General features: G+C 32.3%; 1 protein-coding gene across 9 annotated transcripts in view; it reads right to left on the bottom strand.

Moving 5' to 3' along the window:
* The window catches only part of SDCCAG8 (serologically defined colon cancer antigen 8), a 270,874-nt gene that overhangs the window by 119,570 nt on the left and 126,920 nt on the right, over window positions 1-24,384 (bottom strand). For all 9 annotated transcript variants that reach the window (XR_004234180.1, XR_004234179.1, XM_031968542.1 and 6 more), the window contains exon 13: window positions 23,873-24,015. Coding sequence is in view for 7 of the 9 variants with exons in the window: in XM_031968542.1 (XP_031824402.1) it covers window positions 23,873-24,015 (143 nt within the window). In the remaining 2 variants the exon portion in view is untranslated. The remainder of the gene's footprint in view (window positions 1-23,872; window positions 24,016-24,384) is intronic.

Raw genomic sequence — 24,384 nt, 5'->3', positions numbered from 1 at the left:
AGCAGACAAATAGTAAGTGTTGAAGCCGTATCTCAAATCCAGTTCTTGACATTCAAAATACAATGCTTTTTGAATGCTACATCATACTGCTGTAAAAGCAGCAAAAAAAAATTTGAGATGAAATATAATACACATGATATATAATATATAAGAAAACATAAGAAAAAACTTCATAAAACTAAGACAGACACTGAAATAGACTGTAATAGATGACACCCTGATGTTCAGAAGACTCTATTTTAGGAGTTTAGGCATGTTACCTTAAAGAAAAGGGGACTAGATAAGACCACCATATTCATATCTACAAATTAACTTGGGAGATTTTGCAGAAGGGAAAAAACACTATTTTATGGATAGAACACTAAATTTATTGCTTTCAGGGGGGAAAATTCTGTTTATACTATTAGCAAGGGTACATTTTCCTCTTATTTGAGCAGAGATGGAAACATGGGGAGGTGGAGAGTAGGAAAACACATGGGAACTCAATTCTGTAACCTCTCCTTCCTCCAGTATGCAAATGATTTAACAGTAACACACAGATTTCCTAGAGTAAATAATTTCTATTTCCATCACTAAGAAGTATGTCAGTGTTTCAGATTCAATGTTTCAGAAATGCGTTATCAGGTCAGCAATGTGTCACTACCAGGAAAAGCAGCAGGAAATAGAGACAAGAAGGACACCTTTTCTCATAAAAACAGCAAATAAAAAGTCATGCAGGAGCAAAACAAAGACATTCCTATCTCTATTGTAAAAATAACTATGTCCTAGAATGTCTAAAACCTTTGGAAATTTTATATTTCAAGTAAAAGGAAGTTCAGCACACATATAGATATTGACAATATGGAAATGAGGACCAATGTTGCTAGTATTTTTCCTCTATAGGTATTAGTACTTCTATAATAAGCAATGAAGATATCTTAGAAAGGTGCAGCTGAGTACTAATTGGAGTTCTGACTGATTAAATCATTACTACATTCATTCATGAGGATCTTTTACTTAAAGATAAGATTCATACAATTTACCCAGATATCTGAGGGGTAACACAAGAGCAATGAAAGAAAGGGAAAATAACTTCTAGTCTATATTACTGTGTTTCTAAGCAGTTTTAGTGTATTCCACATGTGTAGCTAGATTTCTTCTTATTTTGTAGCTTAAATTTAATTCAAGTGTAGAAAACAAGAACAAAATAATATTTTGTAACTTTACAATTCTATTTAATTCAACCAGCATTGTCCAACATTGTGCTATGAGTAAAAATACAAAGATCAAAACCATCAAATAGTCTTTAACCAAGAACAACTTACAGTGCACTGGAATGTAATAAATACACAAACAAGTACATTATATGAAAAAGTGGAGGAAAATCAGGGAAATTTTCACTGAGAAGGGAGCAACCGCAATGAAACTTGAAGTTAAGGATTCTGAGATGTAGTAATGAGGAAGGAATGAGTTCTTGGCATGGGGGATGGCTTATAAAAATACATGGAGAGAGCAGGATAAGAGTATTAATTTGAGGGAGCCCCTAAATTCAATTCAATTTGCAGTACAATTGGGCTAAGAAATAGAGTATATCTGGTCTTTCCTTATTTTTTTTTTTTTTTTGAAGGAGAATACATCTGAAAAGAAAAGAGGGAGATCAATTGGGGAGGGCCTTAAACAGAGTATGGAGTTTTAATTTTGTCCTAAAGTCAATGGGAAACTACAAGAAAATGTTAAGGAAAGGAGACACAGGAAGATCAGCTAGGAGACTAATATAGTAAGTCAGATGAGAAATGATGAAGATCTCAACTAGGACTATGGCTATGTGAAAGAAGAAGTGCATATGAGAGGAAGTCAGATTATATAAAAGACTGAGAAGTGACTTGGGTATGGAAGAAGCAGAGGCAGTGAGTGTAAAGTATTCTAGTAACTTCATAATTAGAGAAGAGATCCATAGAGGAACATTTTGCAGAGATAAGAGGGCCAAATGCAATGTTTTAAAGGTAGACCTGAGTAAGTTTATAAATAGAAGGGGAAAAGTGAGTAGTTAGCAACTGTCTAAATAGGGAAGAATAGGAATGACTGACTGAACACATTCCTAAATTTTTTTTATAACAACAAAAAATTTTGCACACCTCTTTACCCATAAGAACCCTGAGACACAAGCTGCCCTGTTATCCTCATCTTACCTGTAAAAAAACTAAGGCTTGGTAAGTAGAGAGTCCTTGCTCAGGACCACATAACTATTAAGCAGAGAACCACAAAAGCTCAGAATTGGAAAGGACTTCAGAAAGCCTTAGTTCAATCTGTACCTGAAAAGGGTTTCCCCTCCACAATGTCCTTGAGAAGGAACCATTTAAGCTTCTACTAAAATTCTTTACAATCTGTCTAAAAGCTGAAGCAGCCTATTTCCTTCTTGTTGTTGTTTAGTCATTTCAGTTATGTTTCTTGACTTTTCGTGACCCTATTTGGGGTTTTTCTTGGCAAAGAAACTGGAAAGATTTGCTATTTCCTTCTTTTTACAGATGAGGAATGGGGCAAACAGGGTTAAGTGACTTGTCCAGGATCACACAACTAGTAGATCACACAAAGGTGAGTCTTCCTAACTCTAGGCCCAGCACTCTATCTGCTATATCACTATATCTTATTTCCTTTATTGGTAAGAGCTAAAAAAGATAACAAAAGCATCACAGTAAAAAAGTCAAAGCTAGATCTTCTCCTTAAAAGGCTAGTGATTTTTCCATTAACCCTCCAAAATATGCCAAAACTGAAAGTGATGTCTCTTGTTCACTTTTAAGTAGTAGAAATTTCTCTGTTTGCTTTGATTTGGTTTTTTCATTCTTTAGTCCTTGTTTTTCTCTTATGAGAAAACTTCATACCAGTTTTCTTTATTTCCTCTGATAATTACTCAGATGAGCACATTTAAATCTAATAACACTGGGGAAATGCATTTTATGATATTTTTTTCAAGGGATATGTATAGTAATCACAGTGAAATAATACAAAATTGTGACTACTGAAACTCAAATGTCTCAGGGATTTTCCTTTTTCAATATAATACTGTATAGATTTATACTAATTATTTTATGGCAAGAAATATTTTATTGCAGAAATAAACTTGATTCATGCATATTTATGTAATAAAATGATAAAATATATCACAGCTAGAACGCTATAATTAGGTGATTACAATCAGAAATCAGAAATTTATCTTTTTAAAAAATGAATAGGTGAAAAATCCTTGGGACAACAAATGCAAACTAAAAAAAATCCTTGGACTCAAGAGTACAGAATAAAATATATAGACACACACACATATATATACACACGTATGAGAACACACATATCCAATGTGAAATTGATTTTGCTTGATTATACATGTTTGCAACAAGGTTTTTGTTTTTCTTTTGTTCTCAATTGGAGGAAAGAGATAAGGCAGATTTGTGCTGACTTAAAAAAAATTAAATACACACACACACACACACACATATATATATATATATATATGTATGCATGTGTGTATTGAATCGTATTCAGTCATACTGAATACTTAATCTTAAAACTACATGGAGGAAAAAGTTTCTAAAACATATTGACTTAGCAAAAGAAATTAAAATCATATAGGAAGAAAATAAGAATATGTCCTCCCTGTCAATAGAATGAGGTAAAAATAATAAATGTACTTTGTAATAACTATTTTATCATAACTACTACAGCAACATCTTACAGAGGAATTTTTAGATATAAAATTTTCCAAATATATGAAATTTACTTCTCAAAATGCCAAAATATTTTGGCAGAAATATGGCTAAAATATAAATGTTTTGTGGTCATTAAGGAAGTTAAATTGTTCTAAATAAAAGTTTTCCCTACTGTCATATCAAAATCACTTGATTTTGACATGCATATGAAGATATCTTATTGGAAGAGAATTGTAAAGGCTGTATACAACAAGAAGAGTGAGATCTTGTATTCAGTATACTTTTCAGTCAATTGTGTGACTAGAAAGTTGTATCACGTGAGAGAGCCTTCTTAAATCTTTTTTTAAAGGATCTCTCCTTGACATGGATAAAATCTATGGATAAAGATATTTTCATTTAAAATTTTACAAAACAGGAATATGTAAACTTCTCCATAATTTTCTCCATCAGTTCTCCTTTTGGGGGGTGTGTATGGAAGAACTAAATTTTGAGACTTTGCCCCCCACTTTTGGTATATTCCCATTCCCTTCAGATATCTTAAGAATTCATCTCTCAAAATTCTCATAGCTGGGTCATCTTTACCAAGAATGCTTTCTGAGTATACTTGAACTAATCCAGGATTTCTTGTCATCTTGGCAATTTTTTAGTGTCATTTCCATATATGTCATACTGGATACTGTGATGTTGGAATCCAAATGAGGAAGTTCCATTGTCTTTGTTGGAGAGAAGTGTTTTTAAAGAAATCTTTCTCAATTTTTGATTGAGAACTGAAAGAGACAGAGATCATCTAATCCAACCATTCTGCAGAACAGTAAACTGAAAAACTGAAAGGTTCACAGCCTTGCCTAAAGTGAAGCCTGTAGTAAATGAAAAGGCTAGATTTGAACTTAATCTTTGACCCCCAAGTCCATTGTTCTTTTTGTTGTTCTACAAGTCCAATGATCTTCCTTCCACTGTGAATATCATACTTCCTTCATGAAAACAATGTTTTCGGATTTCAAGTGACCTCTGTGCAAATTGTGGAATAAACAAGGAGAAATTTGCATAGAGATCACTTGAAATCCCATAAAATCTATTTCTTAGAGAATTTGTCTTTAACCAAAGTTATTGAACTAGTCATAAAATTTTAGGGTTAGAAGGACTCAGAGATCACCTAGTTCAACTTCTTAATTTTACAGAAAAATAAAGTGAGACTTGGAGAAATTAAGAGTCATGTTCAAGGTCACGTAGTTAGCCAACCCAATGGTCTTTGACTTCAACTGATGCTATGCATATAAAAGCATCACATAGATATATGAGAAGTTTAAATATCAAAGAAGTTAATAATTTCATTTTGTTTTATTTTGAGACAGGCTTTCCCTATCTTATTCAAACTAGAAATTTAGTGGTTGCTCATGAACTTACCTCTTGCAGATCAGCAAGGAAGCTTCAAACTACCTTCTCTTTTTTTCCTCCTCCTCTTTCTTTACTCTCTCTCTCTCTCTCTTTGAGCTTAGTGTGCAGACACTTAGCCTGCTGTAGTTCCCAAGTTCAAGAGATCTGCCAGTCTCAACCTTTCCAGCAGCAGGATGAAGGGTATGGACCACTCACCCTGTTTTTCCTTAGGTAAATCATCTTAAAGTCACCATTAAAATCAGTTTTAAAGATAGATTTTAATAAATAGAATTCATCAATAGAAAATTGAAAGGAAAAAAGAAAGGAGAAACAAAGGCAAGTGGTATAAAACTAAAAACAGCTAAAATAGTATTACCCTATTATACAGATGTAGATGATACAAGAAAACAGTTTTTTGGTAAATAGATTTTTTCTGAAACAAATTCCTCCAAATATATGTTTATACCAGCAAATTAAGTTATGAAATGCATGAAAAAAATTATTCCATACAGTTTGGCTGGCAAATCATAGGAAATTTTCTAATTATGTACATGGATTGCAGACCCCTAATAAGTTAATATACACTTAATTGGAAAATCTTTATCATTTGCTGATATATTTATCATATAACTGTCTGAAATTGTTAAATGTGAAATAACAGGCTATCTGAAAGATTTTCCCCATAGATTTTTCCCCTCTTATCTCTAGTAATCATTTTCATATCAATGCTAGTTTCTACTAGGGATGACAGTAAGTGGCTATTTTTGATGTTCAACTATGGCTTTCAAGCTGAATCAAGAAATCCAAACAGTTCACTTTTTGTCAATCAGTCTGTCAGTCAAATTAGTTAGCTATCCCTATCCAGTGAACTAATTTGTTCCCTTTGTTGGCTTTCAGTGATTTCACTATCTTGGCACAAAATATGGAATTCCAGCAATTGGTGGATGGTTTCAAATTTATGAAATTTGTTGTAGTTGTTTTGTCAGAAAGTAGTACAAAAGAAGGAAAAAATTGAAATAGATTAAGAACTGATAGAAACTATCACAATAAATCCACAGTTTATGATCATTAGAAGATCATTATTTGTGTTAAAAACACCTAAAGGGCCCCTTATTCTTCAAACCTCATGAAATGATGCATGGAGAAAGTATTTATGTATGGAGGAAGGAAAGAGGAGAGGTAAATAGGGAATCACTTTAAAGTTTTACTTTGAGCTCTAGACTTTTAATTTATGCCATTGAATTCAAGTATCTAGCAGTTCTAACAGTTATTTTCCAGAATATCAAATCCAACACATATCCTATTATCTCAGCTCTTTAGTTTAAGGCAATATTCAATGAGTCACATTGTGAAAGAAATCCAAGTTCAATTAAATTGACACCTATTAAGTGCTCACTGTATGCAACATACTGTGCCAGACACTGGGGGGATAAAAAAGATGACAAATGACAGAGGTACTGGTGCTTTCAATGAGATGGCAATTCAAAATGGGTATGCTAAAAGACAAGTGAATAGACTATATTAATTAGGAATTAATTCTCCTAGAATTAATCTTTGGAATCCTTAGAATTAATATCTCCTAGATAGTTAGGAGACAGTGATAACTTTTGTAAGATTGAATCAAGGAAAGCTTTAAGGAGGGTTTAACACCTAACTTTATCTTGAAGAAGATTTTTTCTTAGTGCCTGATAAGTTAATTTTCAGTAACTTTTCATAAGTAAGACTATAATTAATCAAAGATATAAAAATGTCTGCTTGATCAGAGAAGATACTAATAAACAATAATTTGTTTTCATATTATTCTAACTCTCCACTTAAGAGTTTCATGTATTCATATCTATATTCATAATATATCTGATGTTTCTTGTTCCTATTTTTTAATATTACTCTTCCTTCTTTAATGTTTTCTCATTCATGGTGCTCTTTCTATCCTCAGAATTACTATTTTTTCCTTGAATGTTGCCATCATTTCTTGTAGTTATTGTTGAATATGTATTATCTCCACTACAAGATATAAGAACATTAGTTATTTGAGGGAAGGGCTATTTTTTGCCTTTCTTTGTATTCCCAGCATTTAGCACAGTGCCTGGCACATAATAAGTTTGTACTTGTAAACTTCTTGATTTGACAATACTGTAATCTAAAGGATGGAGCCTTGTAGATAAAGACTTAAAACCAGGGGGAAAAAAAGAATACATATTGATAAAAAAGGGGCAAGGAAATTAGATTAATTTTATGGCTGAGAAACCATATTTTAAAAAAAGGAGCAAATAAATTGCATAGGCATCTGCCAGTTTTTTCAAGATAAATTAACTTAGAGTTAAGGCCCAAAGCCTTAATTTCAAATCCTATCTCTGATGCTTACTACCTGTGTAACCTTGGGCCAACCTCTCAAGTTCTCTAGGCCTCAGTGAACTCATTTGCAAAATGAAGTGGTTGGACTAGATTGTCTTTTCCAGCACCAGACCCAGAATTACACACTTATTGTTATGACTTGGGTTAAAAGCTCAGTTCTACTTATCACTTATATGATAAGTATAAATCCCCGAATCTCTCTCAGGGTCTCAGCATCCTTTTCTATAAAATGAAAAAGTCAACTTATAAGACCTCTAAGGTCATTTCCAGTCTTAAACCTAATTCCTTTTTACATGAACTAGAACTTATTCCTAATATATATTTAGTTTGAAAACTCTTAGATTTTATAAGGTTTAAAAAAAACCCTTTATGGTTGTATTTATCTGATTGGAGTGAAAAAGAGATGACTTACTGGCATTAGGCAGACCAAACATTTAAATAAATGTTAGGCTGAAACTATAATTTTCCTTTGAATGTCTGACATCATGTATGTAGCTGAAAATTGTTTCAGACTCGAGTCTATTATTCAAAAATTCTGAGCACCCAATTGAACATGCAATACTAAGGTCTGAACATTGCACATCTTATCACAGAAATAGCACACCTCAACCTTAACATAAACCTTTACTTCTCTACAAATCTCTATTTGTCATTCTCTCCCTTTATAACTTTATAACAATGTGCATTGTTCAATGCAGGTTAATTTTGTGTTGTTCTTTTTACCCAACAGTGTTAAAGTAATAAGGAATTATTGAGTGCTTTAAGGAGCTCAGACATTCTAATGGAAGAGTTTTATACTATGAAAAGTAGATTATAACTGTAATAGCTAATAGTTAAATAATACTTTATAATTTGCAAAGCACCATATATATGCTATCTTATTTGATCTTCAAAACTCTGTGAAATAAAGTCTACTATCATTCTTGTCTTGAAGTTGAGGAAACTGAGGCTGGAAAATGTTATGTGACTTGCCCAAGATAACATGATTAGAAAATATATGAGGGCAGAATTTGAACTTGGGTCTTCCTGACTCCCCAGTTGAACTCCCTGTCAAATGAATGACCTTGCTGAACAATTAATGGTTTGAGCCAATAGATTTTATTAGGGTAATGAATTGTGAAGGATTAGATGTTAGATAAAAACTCCTTGGGAAATTATCAGATATAAAAAGTCAAAGAAAGTATGGGACTAGATTAAATGAATATGCATTACAATATATGAATTTCTCTTCATCTGGAGAAATGTTTTTTTCCTTGAAAATTTGGTTAGTATGATCATCTAGACCCAAAGTATCTCCTCTATAAATAACTTAAAATTGATATCCATAGACTTCACAAGAGTAGGTGGATATCTAATGTAAGATAACAAAATATTAATGGAAAAATGAACTGTTGGTTTTTCTGAACTATGGCTATTATTTGTACTATCTCAAATAATAGATTTGTCCTACCTACACTGTTACAACAGGCAGTCAGGTGGCATAGTGCTGATAGAGTGTTATCCCCAGCTTCAGAAGAACCTCAGTTAAAATACTGACCTCAGATACTTCCTAGTAATTCACTTAATCATTTTTGCCTCAGTTTCCTTCTCTGCAAAATGAACTGGATAAGGAAATGGAAAATCACTCCAGTATCTTTGCCAAGAAAACCCCAAATGGGATCACACAGAGAGTTGGACACAATCAGCTAAAAAAACAACCACACTGTTATAAAATATGAGAAGTTAAAAAAAAAAAGTTAAGTGTGCTATTGCCTGGTATATTCATTGTAACTATTTAATTTCTACAAAAAGCGTACTCAGACATTGGCAGTAATGTAGATCAAAATGGAGGAGGTATTGAAGTAAAACAAACATTCTCTTTTGTTATTTCATTGTATCTTTTGCAAAGATTTACTATTTTAGTTATTTTTTCTGCATCATTCACTGGTGTTGTTTGATTGTTTGTTTCAACTGTGGTGGAGGGAGTCCCATGCAATAGTCACAGGAGGCAAATGGACAAGAGTAAATAGTGCTTTGGTTTGAAGTGTAAAGCATTTAATTTCCATAGATGGAAGAAAATGTAGAAGTCCTTCCTAAGTCTCAGCATTTCCTATGTGTTAAATCATACTTGCATCTGCAGGTGTTTGCCTAAAGGCAGGTCATTGTGAGTCAATGAAAATCAGGACAGCCTCAGCAGCAGGAATTAACCTGCAGAATCATGGCAGGAAGAAGTATATTTTAAGATAAGATAATGCCAATGAAGATAGCAAATGACACTCTGCAAATTGAAAACAAAACAAAACAAAAAAGTCAATGAAGTTCAATATACTAATACTATGCAAGTTTGCTGAGATATTACAGATGTCACCTAACAGTGGCTGAATTTGTTTTCCATATGTGGCACAAATCTGAGACCCCACAAAATACATTTGATTTGATTATTAACCCTCATTGTAAAGTCTCTTCCTTTCCTGGTTGAGGACAAATTTCAGTATTATCCAAATTGAGAATTTGCTTAATGGAATTATAATACAAATGGACACAGAGAGGAGCTTATCTTCTTTTTTCCCCCCAAAAGAATCAAGTTTCAAATTTCTATCCTTGATGATGTCAAGAGCCAGGATGAACGTATTTCAATTGCAACTTCCAAACTAAACTCACAAATTACTACCATTATGCTAAGTGCTAGCTACCCCACTGTGCAGTTTTGCTTTGTGAATTTTTACCTTCCTCTATGAACACTTTTAGCCACTGATCGCACAGCCTTTCAATGTTTTCTGCCTTTTCCTTTAAATAAACTGGCTCTGGCTCCTTCCATCTGGTTCCCCTTCCGTCAGCAACCCTGCACCTGTTCACACCTCCTCTCCTGTTGGATTCCACTGAACATTTCCTCCTCTGCCAGGGCTATTCTGGCACTTGCAACCTTTCTGTCATTCAATCCATCTGTCAGAAGTGAACTTTGTTTACCGCAAGCTTCTGCTTTCTTCCTCAAGAAGCAAAGCCCCTCAAGGTCATTGTCAAATGAACTGTCGGCATGGATTTAAATCCTCCTCTGCTAACCAGCAGAAGATGAAGTTCTCTACTGTTATGTACTTGTGAAAATTACTTTTGGGTCTGGGAAGAAAATAATTTAGAGGCAAAGTAGTAAGACATAGTATTTAATGATCATGTATAAGATCAGAAAGATGTGATGCATTTTCTGTCCATGTATCTGCACTTTTCAGTATTGCATATTTATTCTATGCACAAATAGCAAAATAAAGAAAAGATTTAAGCTACAACCCAAATATTTTAATTAAGTTTACACTATATAAAATGCTACATATTATATAGTTTAAATTAAGAAATTAAATAACTTCATTAGTTAATTAAGCAAGCAAGAGAAAAAATTCTACAGTGAGAACATTTACTTTGAATTTCCTTAAATGTAAAAAAAAAAAAAAAGAATGAATTAAAACAAAAGCAAATTCCTTCTTAATTCACATCTTCATTATTTCTTTGAAAGAATCAGCTTGTAACATATAAATAAATTTTTGCACATTTTAGTTTAACCAGTAAGCACTTTGAAAAAAAATTACATTTTAAAATACATTGTCACAATGAATGCATCATCTCAATAAAGAAATATTATTGGTGTGTAATAGAGTAAAGAGGTACTGTTACTCTTATAAATGAGGCACAATTTATATTGTCAACAGAGTTGATTCTGTGTCATCAGTAGCAATTCAAGTATTCATTTATCTTTTCATAAACAGGATGTGAGAAAGACTACTGAATTATTTACATGTGTCTTAGATAGACGTACACTTTAAAAAGGAAAATATATTAAAGAATATACTATATTTCATATTTCTTTTATCTGAAAAAGTTAATATAAGATATAAACAAAACAAATTTATTTCAGAGGAAAATATCTGCCAAAATGATTAACAAAATCCTTTTACTATAAAGATCAAGAATTAAGATATTTCATTTGTAAGAGAAAACATCCAGTTTCATATTTTACATGTGGTGAAGATTAAATCTTTATTACAGTTTAACATTCATATTAAATGTATCTAATGAAACAAATACATTTTCCAAATTCTATGATAACTTATTTAAAAAAAAAAAAAAAAAGGCTTTCCACTGCTATTCTCCGAGAAGGATAGATTAGTAAGAGAATTAATCTTCAAAAATGATCAACAAATTCTTGCTTTTTAAAATTTTAATGCTCAATGTAAAGTACAGAATAAGGAAATATTTATTGTTTAATATAAAATATAAAATTAAAAACTTTCAGGAATATTAGATAAAAATATTCTTAAAAAAAAAAAAAAAGCAAAATAGTAAGATATTCAACAATCAACTAATCTGAATGAAGGAAATACTCTTTTTAGTGTTTTTATTTTTAATAACTGTTCCAAATATATATTGGTCACATATATCATAAAAATATGCACTTTAACCTAACAATAAAACAATTCTTAAAGGTATATTTCTAAATAGATTACTTCTAATTAATTTATATCCACATGAATACAGTTTCAAAATGAATACTACTTTAACACTATTTTCTAATTTGCCTCTTGCAAATCTGGTGGTTTTTTTCTTAATTTTAACTTTTTAAATGATCTTCCCAGAAGAATAATCTTTCTCAGTAGTAGTTTGAGCACGGTTACCTGGATACCTGCTTCTGAACTGCACTGAATGGGTAGTAGAAATTTGACTACTTTCAACTTTCAAGAGTCTCTGTTGCTGTACAAAAGAAAAGAATCATTAACAAACTACAATTTCAATAAAGGCATCTTAAATAATTGTGAGGGAACTTTTCATTCTAATTAAACATAATGCCTGTTATAAGTTAGAAAGATTTTGGAAAATCGTGTGATAGGAGTATAAAGAAACTAAAAGCCACTCGGTTTAATACAATACAACATATACATACATATATATGTACATGTATACACACACACACACACACCCTCCCTATCTTTTTTTAAAATCTTTTTCGTTCCCAAAATACTAAAGAAAAATAACACAAGAACATAACGTTATGAAATCATCTAGGAATTCAATCTATAGTATTAATCTTATTTGATTAAAGCACATAGTTATTATGATATTAAAAAAATAAAACTGGTCAAAGTTTTGAGAATTTACACTAATACTTGAAGCACTATTTTACACAAATGAGCCAACCAAAAGCCAATGAAACATTGCTGTTAGCTCCTAATACATGATGGTAAAGCAATTCTGAAAGCCACTGCCAGATGAAGATATGGAGCAGATTTCCTTCAAATTCTTCAAGATTTGTCTTCCGACACCAGCACACAGTTTTATGATGTCAGTTAATACATCTCACCACTATAATAAAACAGAGCAATTAATGGATCTGCCTACTGCATGAGATAAAACATTTCTGCTGTACTAGAAAGAGTTCTAGGTAAGGGAAAGAGCTATGATTTTTTTTCCTCCATTTTATTGATTTTCTGATTCTACATTCACAAAATCTGTTAAGAATAGAGATAATTCATTCTTCCACCCCCTTCCTCAATTACCTTAAAGCAAGATCTCCTTTTCAGATGTGGAAATATTTGCAGAACTGCAGGACAAAGAACTGAGACATTTTCATAGAGTTGATCAAGGGGGGAAAAGGATTTGCAAGATTCTGTTAGGAATAAGCAGAGACTGAATGACAACTTTAAATCTGCCACAATCATTTACTAATGTGCTGCTATATCAAATAAGTCTAATTTTTTGACAGCACCAAATTAGATTTATTGCAGAAACTGCTGCATAAATAGCATATGGCTATGTTATACCACCTATTTCACATCCCGGTAATGTTTTCCCCTCCCCCTTCAAAAATGAATAAATTGAACCAAGCTATAAACCTTCTGCAAAAAAGAAATATACAAGTTCAAAAACAGATGTAGGAGATTTGGATTTCTTTGTGAAAGGAATAATTTCTGCACTAATGCCCAATTCTACATTTTAAAATATCATACTAAATAATTACTTTATTGCATGGTTCAGGTCCCTTTTGAATTTTTTAATCATTTTGTCTAATCTCTTTTTTGAGGTTTTAGATTTAATGTACTCTATTTAATATCCAACCTATTGTTTAAAGAAAAAGAAAAAAAAGTACTAAGTGCTTTGAATTAAATGTAACTCAGATTAATTTTTTTTTTTTAAGAAATCAGATTACATGCCTATACTTTACAATTCTTTACTAGTTCTCAACTATGTAAAACACATGCAGAAGGAATTAAAGCAAAAAAAAAGTATTCTCCAACCTTAACCACAATATTGCCAGGACAATTTCCCTGATGTATAACAAGCAAGACAACTCTCCATTTAATATGTTCTGTGTAATTTATTGTGTGGTATATATAACAGGGTAGTAGTAGTACATTTTCTACCCTACTAAATGAATAGAAAAGAGAAAAGTTTCTTGGAAACCATGGTTGAAAACTCATTTGGGAAGGGGAAGGGTAGGTCCAAAAACCAAATGCAGATATGGTAAATTTGTTTTACCCCAATTTTGATATGACAAAACTGATATTTTTAAAATAACTAAGTCTAAGCATACTTCATGCATTGAAAAGACATTGCAAGGTCTTATCTCAGACCAATGGGCACACCACTGCAAACATCATGGCACTCTGCTACCCTGCAGACTCCCTCTCTGTGGTCAGTCTTCCCAGCTGCCCTATCTGTTACTGTCTGATTAGTTCTGCTAAGGAGCCCCTCCCCTGCCAGCTTTCAGTGCCATCTGTTCTACACAAGATGGCTGCTGCCCAGCAACCTAACACTGCCCTCCTACCTGGCACCCGGCTACCATCCTTACCCCAAAGTGCTAACACAGGTTCTCACTGCTGGCAGAGTCAGGATTTCATTACTACTACTTTGACAAGTGCAGGGTTGTTTGTAATTTCTCTTTTATCCTGATTTTGATTGTACAACCACCTCCCACTGATTCAGTTTGCTTCAGTTTTGTTGCTCACAGATTTTACTCTCCACATTAATCTCCCTCTGGCATGTTACTGCATCTGTTCCCTTTTTTATTATTAATTTTCAAATTCCCACCATTTTTGACAAAAAGGAGGTAATCTACACTCTGTTTCTGCCCATTTCATTTTCTTTAATTTGGAAGATAAGTATGAAAGCATGCCAAAGAAGTTAATTCTCCGTTAACAGTTTATTTTCTGGCATCCCCGTGCCTTTGTATATGAAAAACAGATAGGAATAAATGTTGACTGAATCACAACAACACAGTCGCAGCCATTCCTGAATTTAATGAAAAGCAAACATATGAAACAGAATCTAAAAAGTTTATTAGTTACATGAGTTGACTCATGCTGTCATTCTTCTTCCACTTTTAGCAAATAATTGTTTGTGCAAATGAGATTGGGTACAGGATCTGATTGAGTTAATCTATGGTTTTGACACCCCGTCTATCTCCTCAGCAAATGAATTTTATCTTTGATTAGTAAGAATACCACACTTTCTAAACTATACACTGTCAACTAATTCAATTCTAATGGAAATACAAGGAAACAAAATGCCTCATACATAGGAAAAAAACTAAAAGTAAAGTATTTCTGTTAAGAGTGAAATTTCTGAAAGGCAGAGCTGAACATAAAGCACTTAGCTAAACATATAGCACAGTTTCTAATTAGATATTTGTGTGAAACAGACTTTAGCATCAATGGCAGCAAAACGTTTTCTTAAAAATACATAAGTCCATTTAGAATCTGTAACAAGGAATAATATGAGAAAACGAGGCAAGAAATCAAAAAAAATTAAATCAAGAAAGCTCATGGACTCTCTTTTCTCTACCTCCATCCCTCTACTGTTATTCACTTTAAAAAAAAAAAAAAATTAAATAAGTCCATAACTACCCTGAAGTAAAATAGATTTGATAACTATATTGTGGATGAACATTTATTTACTATATGTGGAAGGAGTTTAATAGCAATAGGATATCTGAATTATTATTACAATAATCATGTCTAAAATTTTTAGAACATTTACTTTAGATCCTATAATTTTTATACATTACCTTTATTCTCAAAACATCCCTGTAAAAGCTTACTGAATAGAATACAGAGCTTTCAATATCTTTCCAAAGGGCCAGAGTAGCTACTCAGAAGCAATATCCAAGCAAAACTAAGAAACAGTATTCAAATTTAATTTCTCAAAACCTAGGGACAGGTGAAAAGCTAAAAGTTATATAGCTCTTTTAAACAACACTACCTTCCCTGCTCCTTATAAAGCCTGTCCCTGCACACTCCACTTCTCTACCCATGGTTCCAACATGTTATTTGTTGGTTGGTTACTTCAATCCCTATCTTGGTGGATGGTGAGCATTTCGATACACTGAAACATATTAACAATGATAATGTCTTACCATGGTACACTGAATTGTCAGAATCCTTCCTCCCCACCTCCCCATAAGATATACTCTATGATCTAATTCCAAAGGACTTGGTGTAGTGGACATATAACGCCTCATTTTCCAGTTCACTATGTCTCCTGACTTATGGCTTTTCCCTCCTTTCTATATGTTTTCTTTCCACTGAATGTCTCCTATGTTGGGAATATTCTTAGTTTCCACATCTTCTCTGAACTCCTGTCTTTTGGAGATTCCCTTCTAATTTGTCACTCACTCAGCTATCAAACAGTTACCCTAAAGCATGAGTCTGATTGATAACCTCAGTGAATTCTACCGGATACCCTTTGCCCACAAGATCAAATATAACATCTTCTGATTTTTAAAGACCTTCGTAAGCTGGTCCTTTCCTATCTTTCAAATCTTCTCACGATTATTCCCTTCACATATTTATTGTTCACTAACAATGAACTCGCTGTTGTTTCTTATATAAAAACATGCCATCTCCTGACTCCACCATTTTTACTTGCTTTTCCTCATGTCTAGAATTCTCTCCCTACTCATTTTTACTTCTTGAAATCTCAGTTACAAACCTTACTTTCTTCAGAGAAGTCTTTCCCAATCCTCTGAAAACTAATGCCTTCACTCTGTTGATTATCTCCAATTTATCATGTCTATATCTTGTTTGTATATAATTTACATGATGTCTCCATCATTACATTGTGAACTTCTTGAGAACAAATACTCTTAACTTTTGTTGTTTTTGGTCTTCCTAGCACTTAATGCAGTGCCTGGCACATTGTATATACTTAATAAATGCTTATTAACTGTACTTATTGGTCTCTCTAGCTGCTAGTGCGTTCTCTTCTGAGACAATTTTCTATATAATCTATATAGCCTATGAGCACCTCATTGGTTCTTTGTCATTTCCCCCTCAGAATATGAGTTTTTGGATTGCAGGAACTTTCTTTGTATCTCCAGTGGTTAATACAGTGCCTATGACATACTAAGTACTTGGTAAAAGCTCAGCACCTTTTTATTTTTATTATTTACTTTACCTTTAAATAACATTTTAGATCTGATTTTTTTCTTTTTTAATAAAAATATTCTAAATTAGTATCACTGGGTTAAATCTTTATAGAGTTTTAGTTCCATCTCTCTTAGCTGAACTTTGTTCTCAATTATGAGCTAGAAAAGGACACAAGCACTATATTCTTTAAAGTATGGAGAAGAGAAAAATCTTCTTTCTTCCTCTGCTGTGATTCTTCAAATCATCAGTTGATTGCTTTATGGGATGATTTTTATCACCCTAAAAAATTAGGATCCAAGGAACAGTAAAAGGAGTCCTCTCAGGGATGAAAAGTATGCTTCTGCTACATTTTGAACTTATCCCATTCTAGACTAGGTTTGCTGGCTATGACAATATACAGGAGGGAGTAAGACAGTGCAGACCTGCATCATTTAGAGGAAGTTGGATATGTTGGGGGAAGGAGAAGGTGTGGGAAACAGTCTGTTTCCTTTGTGGCTTCTTGACAGACTGTTTTGCTATTGGAGAGGGGAGGGAAAATAGGCCTCATTTAATTTAAAACAGCACCAAGGCCATCTATTTCCAGACTTCAAGACGTTGCTTGCACATATATCCATTTAAAATTATTTTGACACATTTTGACTAATTTATTCATGAAAGGAATACTAGAAAAATTAGCTTAATTTTAAATGGAAACATCAGATGAAAATTCTTGAACAAAATATAGGAGGAAAGAAGAAAAATTTCAGCTAGAAACATATTGAAGTTTATTTATTTGTTTCTCCTTGTTTGTTGTCCAGACCTGTGATTTCACTGATTTAATTTTAATTCTTGGTAAGAAAACTTAGTATTTCCTCATGATTGCATGATTAGAATTCATTCTCAATTATTATATCCATGATAGACTGATTTATATAATTTCAAAGAACAGGCAAGTCAAAATATATATATATGCATATATGTGTGTGTGCGCGCACATGCATATATAAATATGTGTGTATATTTAGATACATATTGCTTTGAAATATGCTTTTAAATATATTTCAAGATGGATTATCTTTTGTTGTAATGAGAATAGCACATTTATATATGGAACAGATTAGGGCTAGGCTGGGAGGAGAGTCATTGGAAATTTATAATATTTTAAATAAAATACCTAAGGCCTACTTGCAAAAGAGAATCAAACTAAAATTTCTTATTAGCTACCCCACCCAGTCCAGCCCTAATCTATTCCATGAATAAACATGTCCTATTCTCATTACAATAAAAGAAAATAATCTCTTTTAAAGCAAATGTCAATATAAACAAAGCTATTCTCTTTATCTGATTCAAATTAGATCTCAAGATTAAAATAAAAAGCAAAATAAGAGCTATATACAAAGTAAACAAAGACAGAAAAATATGTCAAAGAAAATCAGCAAGAATTTGAGGACATTGATCTCCAATAATCTATTAATAAATTGTATTCTAACTATTGATACATGATAATGACAATTGCTATTTCAATGAAATGCTAATAATATGGTTTAGTTATCTACTTATCAGGGCCATAGATAAAGTGATCTGGATGGAATTTTGGTAGACACTTAATGCTTGTTGACTAATTGACGTAATTCATAACATCAAGCCATTATTGCCTTCTGTTATGGGAAGTTGTCTATCATTCACTGTTTACAAAAAAGAATATCTATGGAAAAGCACAAAAAAGAATGAAAGAATATGTCCATGTTCCTTCTAGAATCTATTCTAGTTTAATGGGCTGCCCTTGGAAATAATAGAGTAAAATATTCTCTGTCCTTGAAAAAGCAGACTACTCAGAGAAGCCAGTCAGTGTCCTCTGGTCCCATACACAAAACTTTTCTCTTGAACTAAGACAATGATTCAGAAAGATGTTGTTTGGGAAAGGGATATAATTTTACCTGCTGATTGAGATTAAGATTAACATGTCTTTATAACAGTTACTAGGTACAGAACAGACAAATTAGGCTCAACAAATGGTAAGAAGAATGGAAAAACATTTAAAAACCATTACTTTAGTATGCTGTTCAAATAATAATTTGATCCTTTCATGTGTTAATGTCTTTTTTTTAAGTGTTTGAATCTTATGTGCACCCTTTAAAAACTAAAAGTCAAAGGAATTCTAAAAACAAAAATTGTAAATAAAAATTCCATTACCATATAAAGTAAAAACCTCTTTTTCCATTTGTAGCAAAAAGTAAAAAAGGAAAGAAGAAAAGAATAGCAAAATTAGTGAGATTTAAAGGAAACATGGGGAAACATTCTAGGAAATTTCAAGTCAAACTGAAATTTTGTATTTCACCAAGATTTTGTATTACACCATTAAGGAAGCTAGTAGCTTTCCATTTCTACTATATAAAAACATTTCAATTATGTTTCCAATTGTAATTTTTTTCTCTTAAAGAAAACAGTACAGTCAATCATAAGTATTTTTAGAGCATCCTATGTAGGAAGGGAAGACATTGTGGAAGATACAAAGCTATATAAAGTACTGTCCTTGCCTTGAGGGAGTTTACAACTTGGAGATCCAAATGACTGCTATTTTTATATTTAAACTATTTGTGACTATACATGTGTGTCTACAAAGATGTACATAATATGTGATTAATTTTTATAATAGTGTATTGGGGATAATCTTCATGACACGTAAATAACTTTTAAGACCTCTTGCCTCCTGTTTTCAAGAATGCAAACATGACATAAAATATAACTTATTTTATTGATATTTTTCCCAAGTACAGTTGGATGCATATTTATGTATAGAAATTTAGTATAATTGTTTCTTAAGATAACTGGAAACAAAATGGTATTAAAAAGTATAGCTCCAATCAAATAAAAATATAGCTCAAGGAAATTCAATTTTAAATCACACACAACTTTTGCAAACTTATTAAAAAATAACTAAGAAGTAACACCTCTTTAATAATATATAAAGACCATGATTTATGGGATCAGAGTGTGAAAGCCTTAAAATACACTCAATATGAACTGAAATATGTATTGTCATACAATTCAGTATATAAGTTATTCTTTCCAGGAGTAGTATTAGTGCTATGTAGAAATTAAGAAAGTCTAAGAAAAAATCTTTTGTCTTTGAGAAGCTTATGCTCAAATAGAAATCATCCCAGTTGGAATTCAGTGCTTTTCCTTTCCCTTTGAACTCTTCTAATACTTTAGAATTACCCATTTGATACTCCATAAATGACGAATGAGTAGCATCCGTGAATGGATGTACTATATTATAGCTATTTGCATGCATTCTTCATTTCCAACTAGGGTGATCAAAAAAAGTTCTATGAAAAAAGGTGGCCTTTAAGTTTAGTCTTGAAGGATTCAGATTGGTGTATAGGGAAGAGAAAGACATTCCAACTACTAGAATTAAGAAAGGAAAAGACAGCAAACAACCAGGTATGTTAAGAAAAGTAAGAAAGTAGTTTCACTTGACAAAAGCAGATGTAAGGTTAACCTGGGGTTCAAAGACCTTTACAGGATCTATAGGTAGATTTCAGGGAGTCCCTGAATTTTGAAGGAAAACAAAATTATGTCTTTACTTTCATTAATCTCTAATTGAAAATTAGCCTTTTTTTCAATTATGAATGTAGGTAATAACACTTACTCTGATAAAGGTACCACAGATTTCACCATACATGAGGGGTCCATGACATAAGAGTAAGAAGCTTTGATGTAAAGAATTAGTATGAGGTAATCTAGAACAGTAATATAAGGACAGGCGATGGAGAGCTTTTACCTAAATATTCAATAAATTAGGTAAAAGCCTGTGAAAACTTCAAAGTGCTATCTAAATGTCAACTGACATTACTATAGTTGCAACTAAAACCTACTTTAAGAATCCTGATTTGGATGAATTCCTTAATACACTCAGGGTTTTTGTTTTTGTTTCTGTTCTGTTTCTTTTGTTTTCTCTTAACAAATGGCTAACATTTGTTGTGACATTTCATTTGGAAAATGGAAGAAACCCTAAATTTGGAAATCACAGGATCTAACTTCTACCACTTTCTACCACTGTAACTTTGGGCAGTCATATATAACTTCTCAAGGACTTTTTTTAAACATAAAATAATGAAAAGCTAGACCAAAAGACATCTAAGGCCTTTTCCAAATCTAAATCTATGATCTTTCAACTATAGCCACATATAGATGCAATAACCCTGTATAAGTATATGGAGGAAAAAACATTCCCTTTCCTACACAGGCTAACAGAGAAAAAAGTTATGATTAAGTTCTTGGGAAATTTATGGCTATGGTTAGTAATTAGAACTCAGAAAATCATAAGGTTAAATATATATGTGTATATACATATATCCATGTTTGTATATTACAAATATGTAATATCATTTATCTATTTAGTAGACATAGTTACCAAATGCCCTCTACTTAGTTTCTCTACTCTCTCATTCTCTCTTTCTCAGCTCTTTACTAGTGAGTAAAATAGGGTCACTATCTTTTTACAGTTTTAAGTGTCACCCTGATCTGGAATCTTAGAAGCAGATCAGGGAAGGTCATGGCTTTGCCTTTCTAGAAAGCTATTTATCTATATGGGGACCACATGTAACATCTACTATAAAGCCTGATTACTCAAATAGAGTATATCAGAGGGGGTTCTTCTCAATAAATGCTGAATTCCTAGGTTCTGTCTTTTGCTTTTCACAGACCTTCAAGGGAAAAATTCCTTAACATTGGCATGAAAGCATAAATTATATTTGGGAAATAGGGATTTTTCCCTCAGATGATCCACATATTTCCATTCTATCTCCTTTCCTTTCCTCTGAAGAAATGGATTCATTTTCATAGTTAAACTATTTATCATGTAATTTTAAAATTACATTTTTGAACTTCTGTTTAGAACATGAAGTTTTAAATGTTTAAGTTGAAGCTATATGGTGATTAGCCACCTGCCTTGCAGTTTGTTATTTTAGCAGCTGGTCCAAACTGAAATAGAAAAAAAAAAAAGGTTCACAAGCATCAAAGTGAATGTCTTTAATTTATTCAATGAACATTTATTGAGCACTTACTGTGTGTGAAAGGTTCTGTCCTAGGCACTAAAGAAGACATACTGGATTAATAAACAAGTATGGTAGAGGAAAAAAATGCTTAGAAATTAGAATAAAGTGGTTTAAGAGTTGAAAACTTTGTCACAATCTTATGCTTTGCATGAAACGGGTGCATCTTGTCTGTACTCTGCATTTTTAATTCACCTACAATTTTATAAGCTTTCATTTTACCAAATATGTAGAGAAGGCTCAGAAGGAAGCTGTAATTAAGAAAAGGAAAATAATACCAAGAACTTGCTGGAAGTTCTATTTTTTGTGAAGCTAGGTATGTTGTTTTCTGAAACCAGCTGAAATAAAGATCAACAGAAAACAATTTTACGAAGTACTAAGGTGATATAAATATTCTCTAGGAAGAACAAAGAAACTAGTTGTCAGTCATCCATTTTTAGCAGTTGCTGCATCTTAATGTGCTGTCTTTGGGGAATAAAAAATGGTCTTGTCAGACTATACAAGCAAAGAAAAAACTGCACATGAAACTCTCTATGGACTTTTGACTTCTGAAATTAACTCTGTGATTATAACAGAATAGTATAAGGGCAAATCCAGCATTAATATTTATTTACTAGTCCTCAGATGCACTGAAACATTAAAAGCTGTCCATTTCTGTAGCGAAGCAATGCTTAATACACTAATAATTGGTACTCAATAGTAGGCTGACTGAGGAGAAACAATATTAACATTCTCATGATGAAGTTAAATTCTAAAACTTCCAGGATGAAATAACTATATAAACTACACTGACATGTTCCTGATTCTACAAGTACTTTAAATTTGCATTAAAAGAACAGTTATTATTCTGCATTATTAAGCAATTTTTTTTCCTTGATAAAGTGTTTCAGCTATTGGGATTTTTCCAAGATAATCATACAATCTATAGATGGTATTATTTTGGATTTGTTTTTTTTTTTTTTTTAAATAAAGAAGAGCTTGGCATAACATTTGGATTATTATCATAACAAAATGTTTTGAAGAAAGTTTTATTTTAGCAGAACCAAAGGCATCTTAACACTACCCCAAAACTTTGGGAGGTTCATCAACCTCTAGAATATTTTTTCTCTCCAAATGCAGGCTGTTCAAGTGGTGCTTTCCTCCATCTGTTACTGTACCGTGTTCAGAATTATATTGTCATATTTAATGTAAAAGGGATCAGTCCCCATTTCATAGTTCAAATTCAACATGTTAGTGTGAATGGATGGCTGTTGTCTAACTGATTTTAGAACCTAGTATCGTGAAGATTTGTATGTATTTTGGTAGCAAGATTCTTTTTCTTTAAGACCAATTGCACCCTAAGATATATGAAGAATGTAGTTATCCGGCATGCAAATGAAAAAAAAACTTATTAAAACTCAAAATATATAGCCACTAAAATGGAGATCTGAATCATTCAATACATTTATTTGATTGTTTTCTTGTTTTAAAAATACATTCAGAATATTTGTTTCTTGTAATACTCTGATTCTTTCTGGGGACTCGTATATGACACTGACACTTTATAATTAAGACCTTCATATCACACTACAAGCAACAATATATTTTGTAACACATACTTAGCAACACTTTTCAATGGGTCAATAGCAGCAATCAGCTTAATCTCTAAACCTTATACCATCTATCCCTCAAATTTTGCATCTTATAACTCTTTTCAGTGTGTCTGGTATATCACATGTTACAGTTATTTCCACATTCCCCCCAAGTACCCAGAATTCTCCCCTAAATGTTAACTCTGGGGCATGAGGTATGTCCTTTTGGCTGCTATTTGAAAAGTGAATCATTAATACCTATGAGTCCTTTAGAATAAAGATTGTGTTTTATAGAAGCCACATTCATCATTCACATGTTTTGCTTCCACGTCTGCATTTTGCCTAATGTGCCTGAAAGCTGTGCATAGAGCGAATGACTGAGACTGTCTGTAACAACTGCCTGGACGCCTGTGGAAAAGAAGGAGTAGAAGGAAATGTGTGCTATGGCATTTAATAGGATTAGGGGGTACCTGGAGAGGTACAGTTGGTGCTCCGTTTTGCCCAGCAGCTCTGTCAGTTTTATGCACTCATCTCTGGCTCTTGCTCCATCCTGCTGTGCTTGTTCAATACGCTGCTTGCTTTCATTCAGTTCTAATTTCAGTTTCTCTATTTCCTTGGGAAGAAAAAAAATTCATTCGTATAAAATCAATGCAGTTACAATTTAAATTGCTTTTATTTACAACATAAATATAATAAATGATGACCAGAAAATTTAAGTACTCTTCTTTTTTATGACAAAGGGAAAAGACTTGTCCAAAATGCAGATTAGTGAGATATTTTTAGATGTCAAAAAGACCCATTTTAAAAAATGAAACGATGAAGTAGAAAACAATTTACTATTTCATTCCTAGATCTCTGCTTTTAATAATATTTCACCTCCCCAAATACCAGTATTTTATTTTGCATTTGTGTATTGTATAATTAGCTAGTTCATAAACAGAAATTATATATAAAAATTATTTATTCCTTAGTATTCATATTT

Source organism: Sarcophilus harrisii, chromosome 4 (assembly GCF_902635505.1).
Source record: "Sarcophilus harrisii chromosome 4, mSarHar1.11, whole genome shotgun sequence".
Classification (NCBI taxonomy): domain Eukaryota; kingdom Metazoa; phylum Chordata; class Mammalia; order Dasyuromorphia; family Dasyuridae; genus Sarcophilus; species Sarcophilus harrisii.
This window is presented reverse-complemented; position numbering and strand designations above follow the sequence as displayed.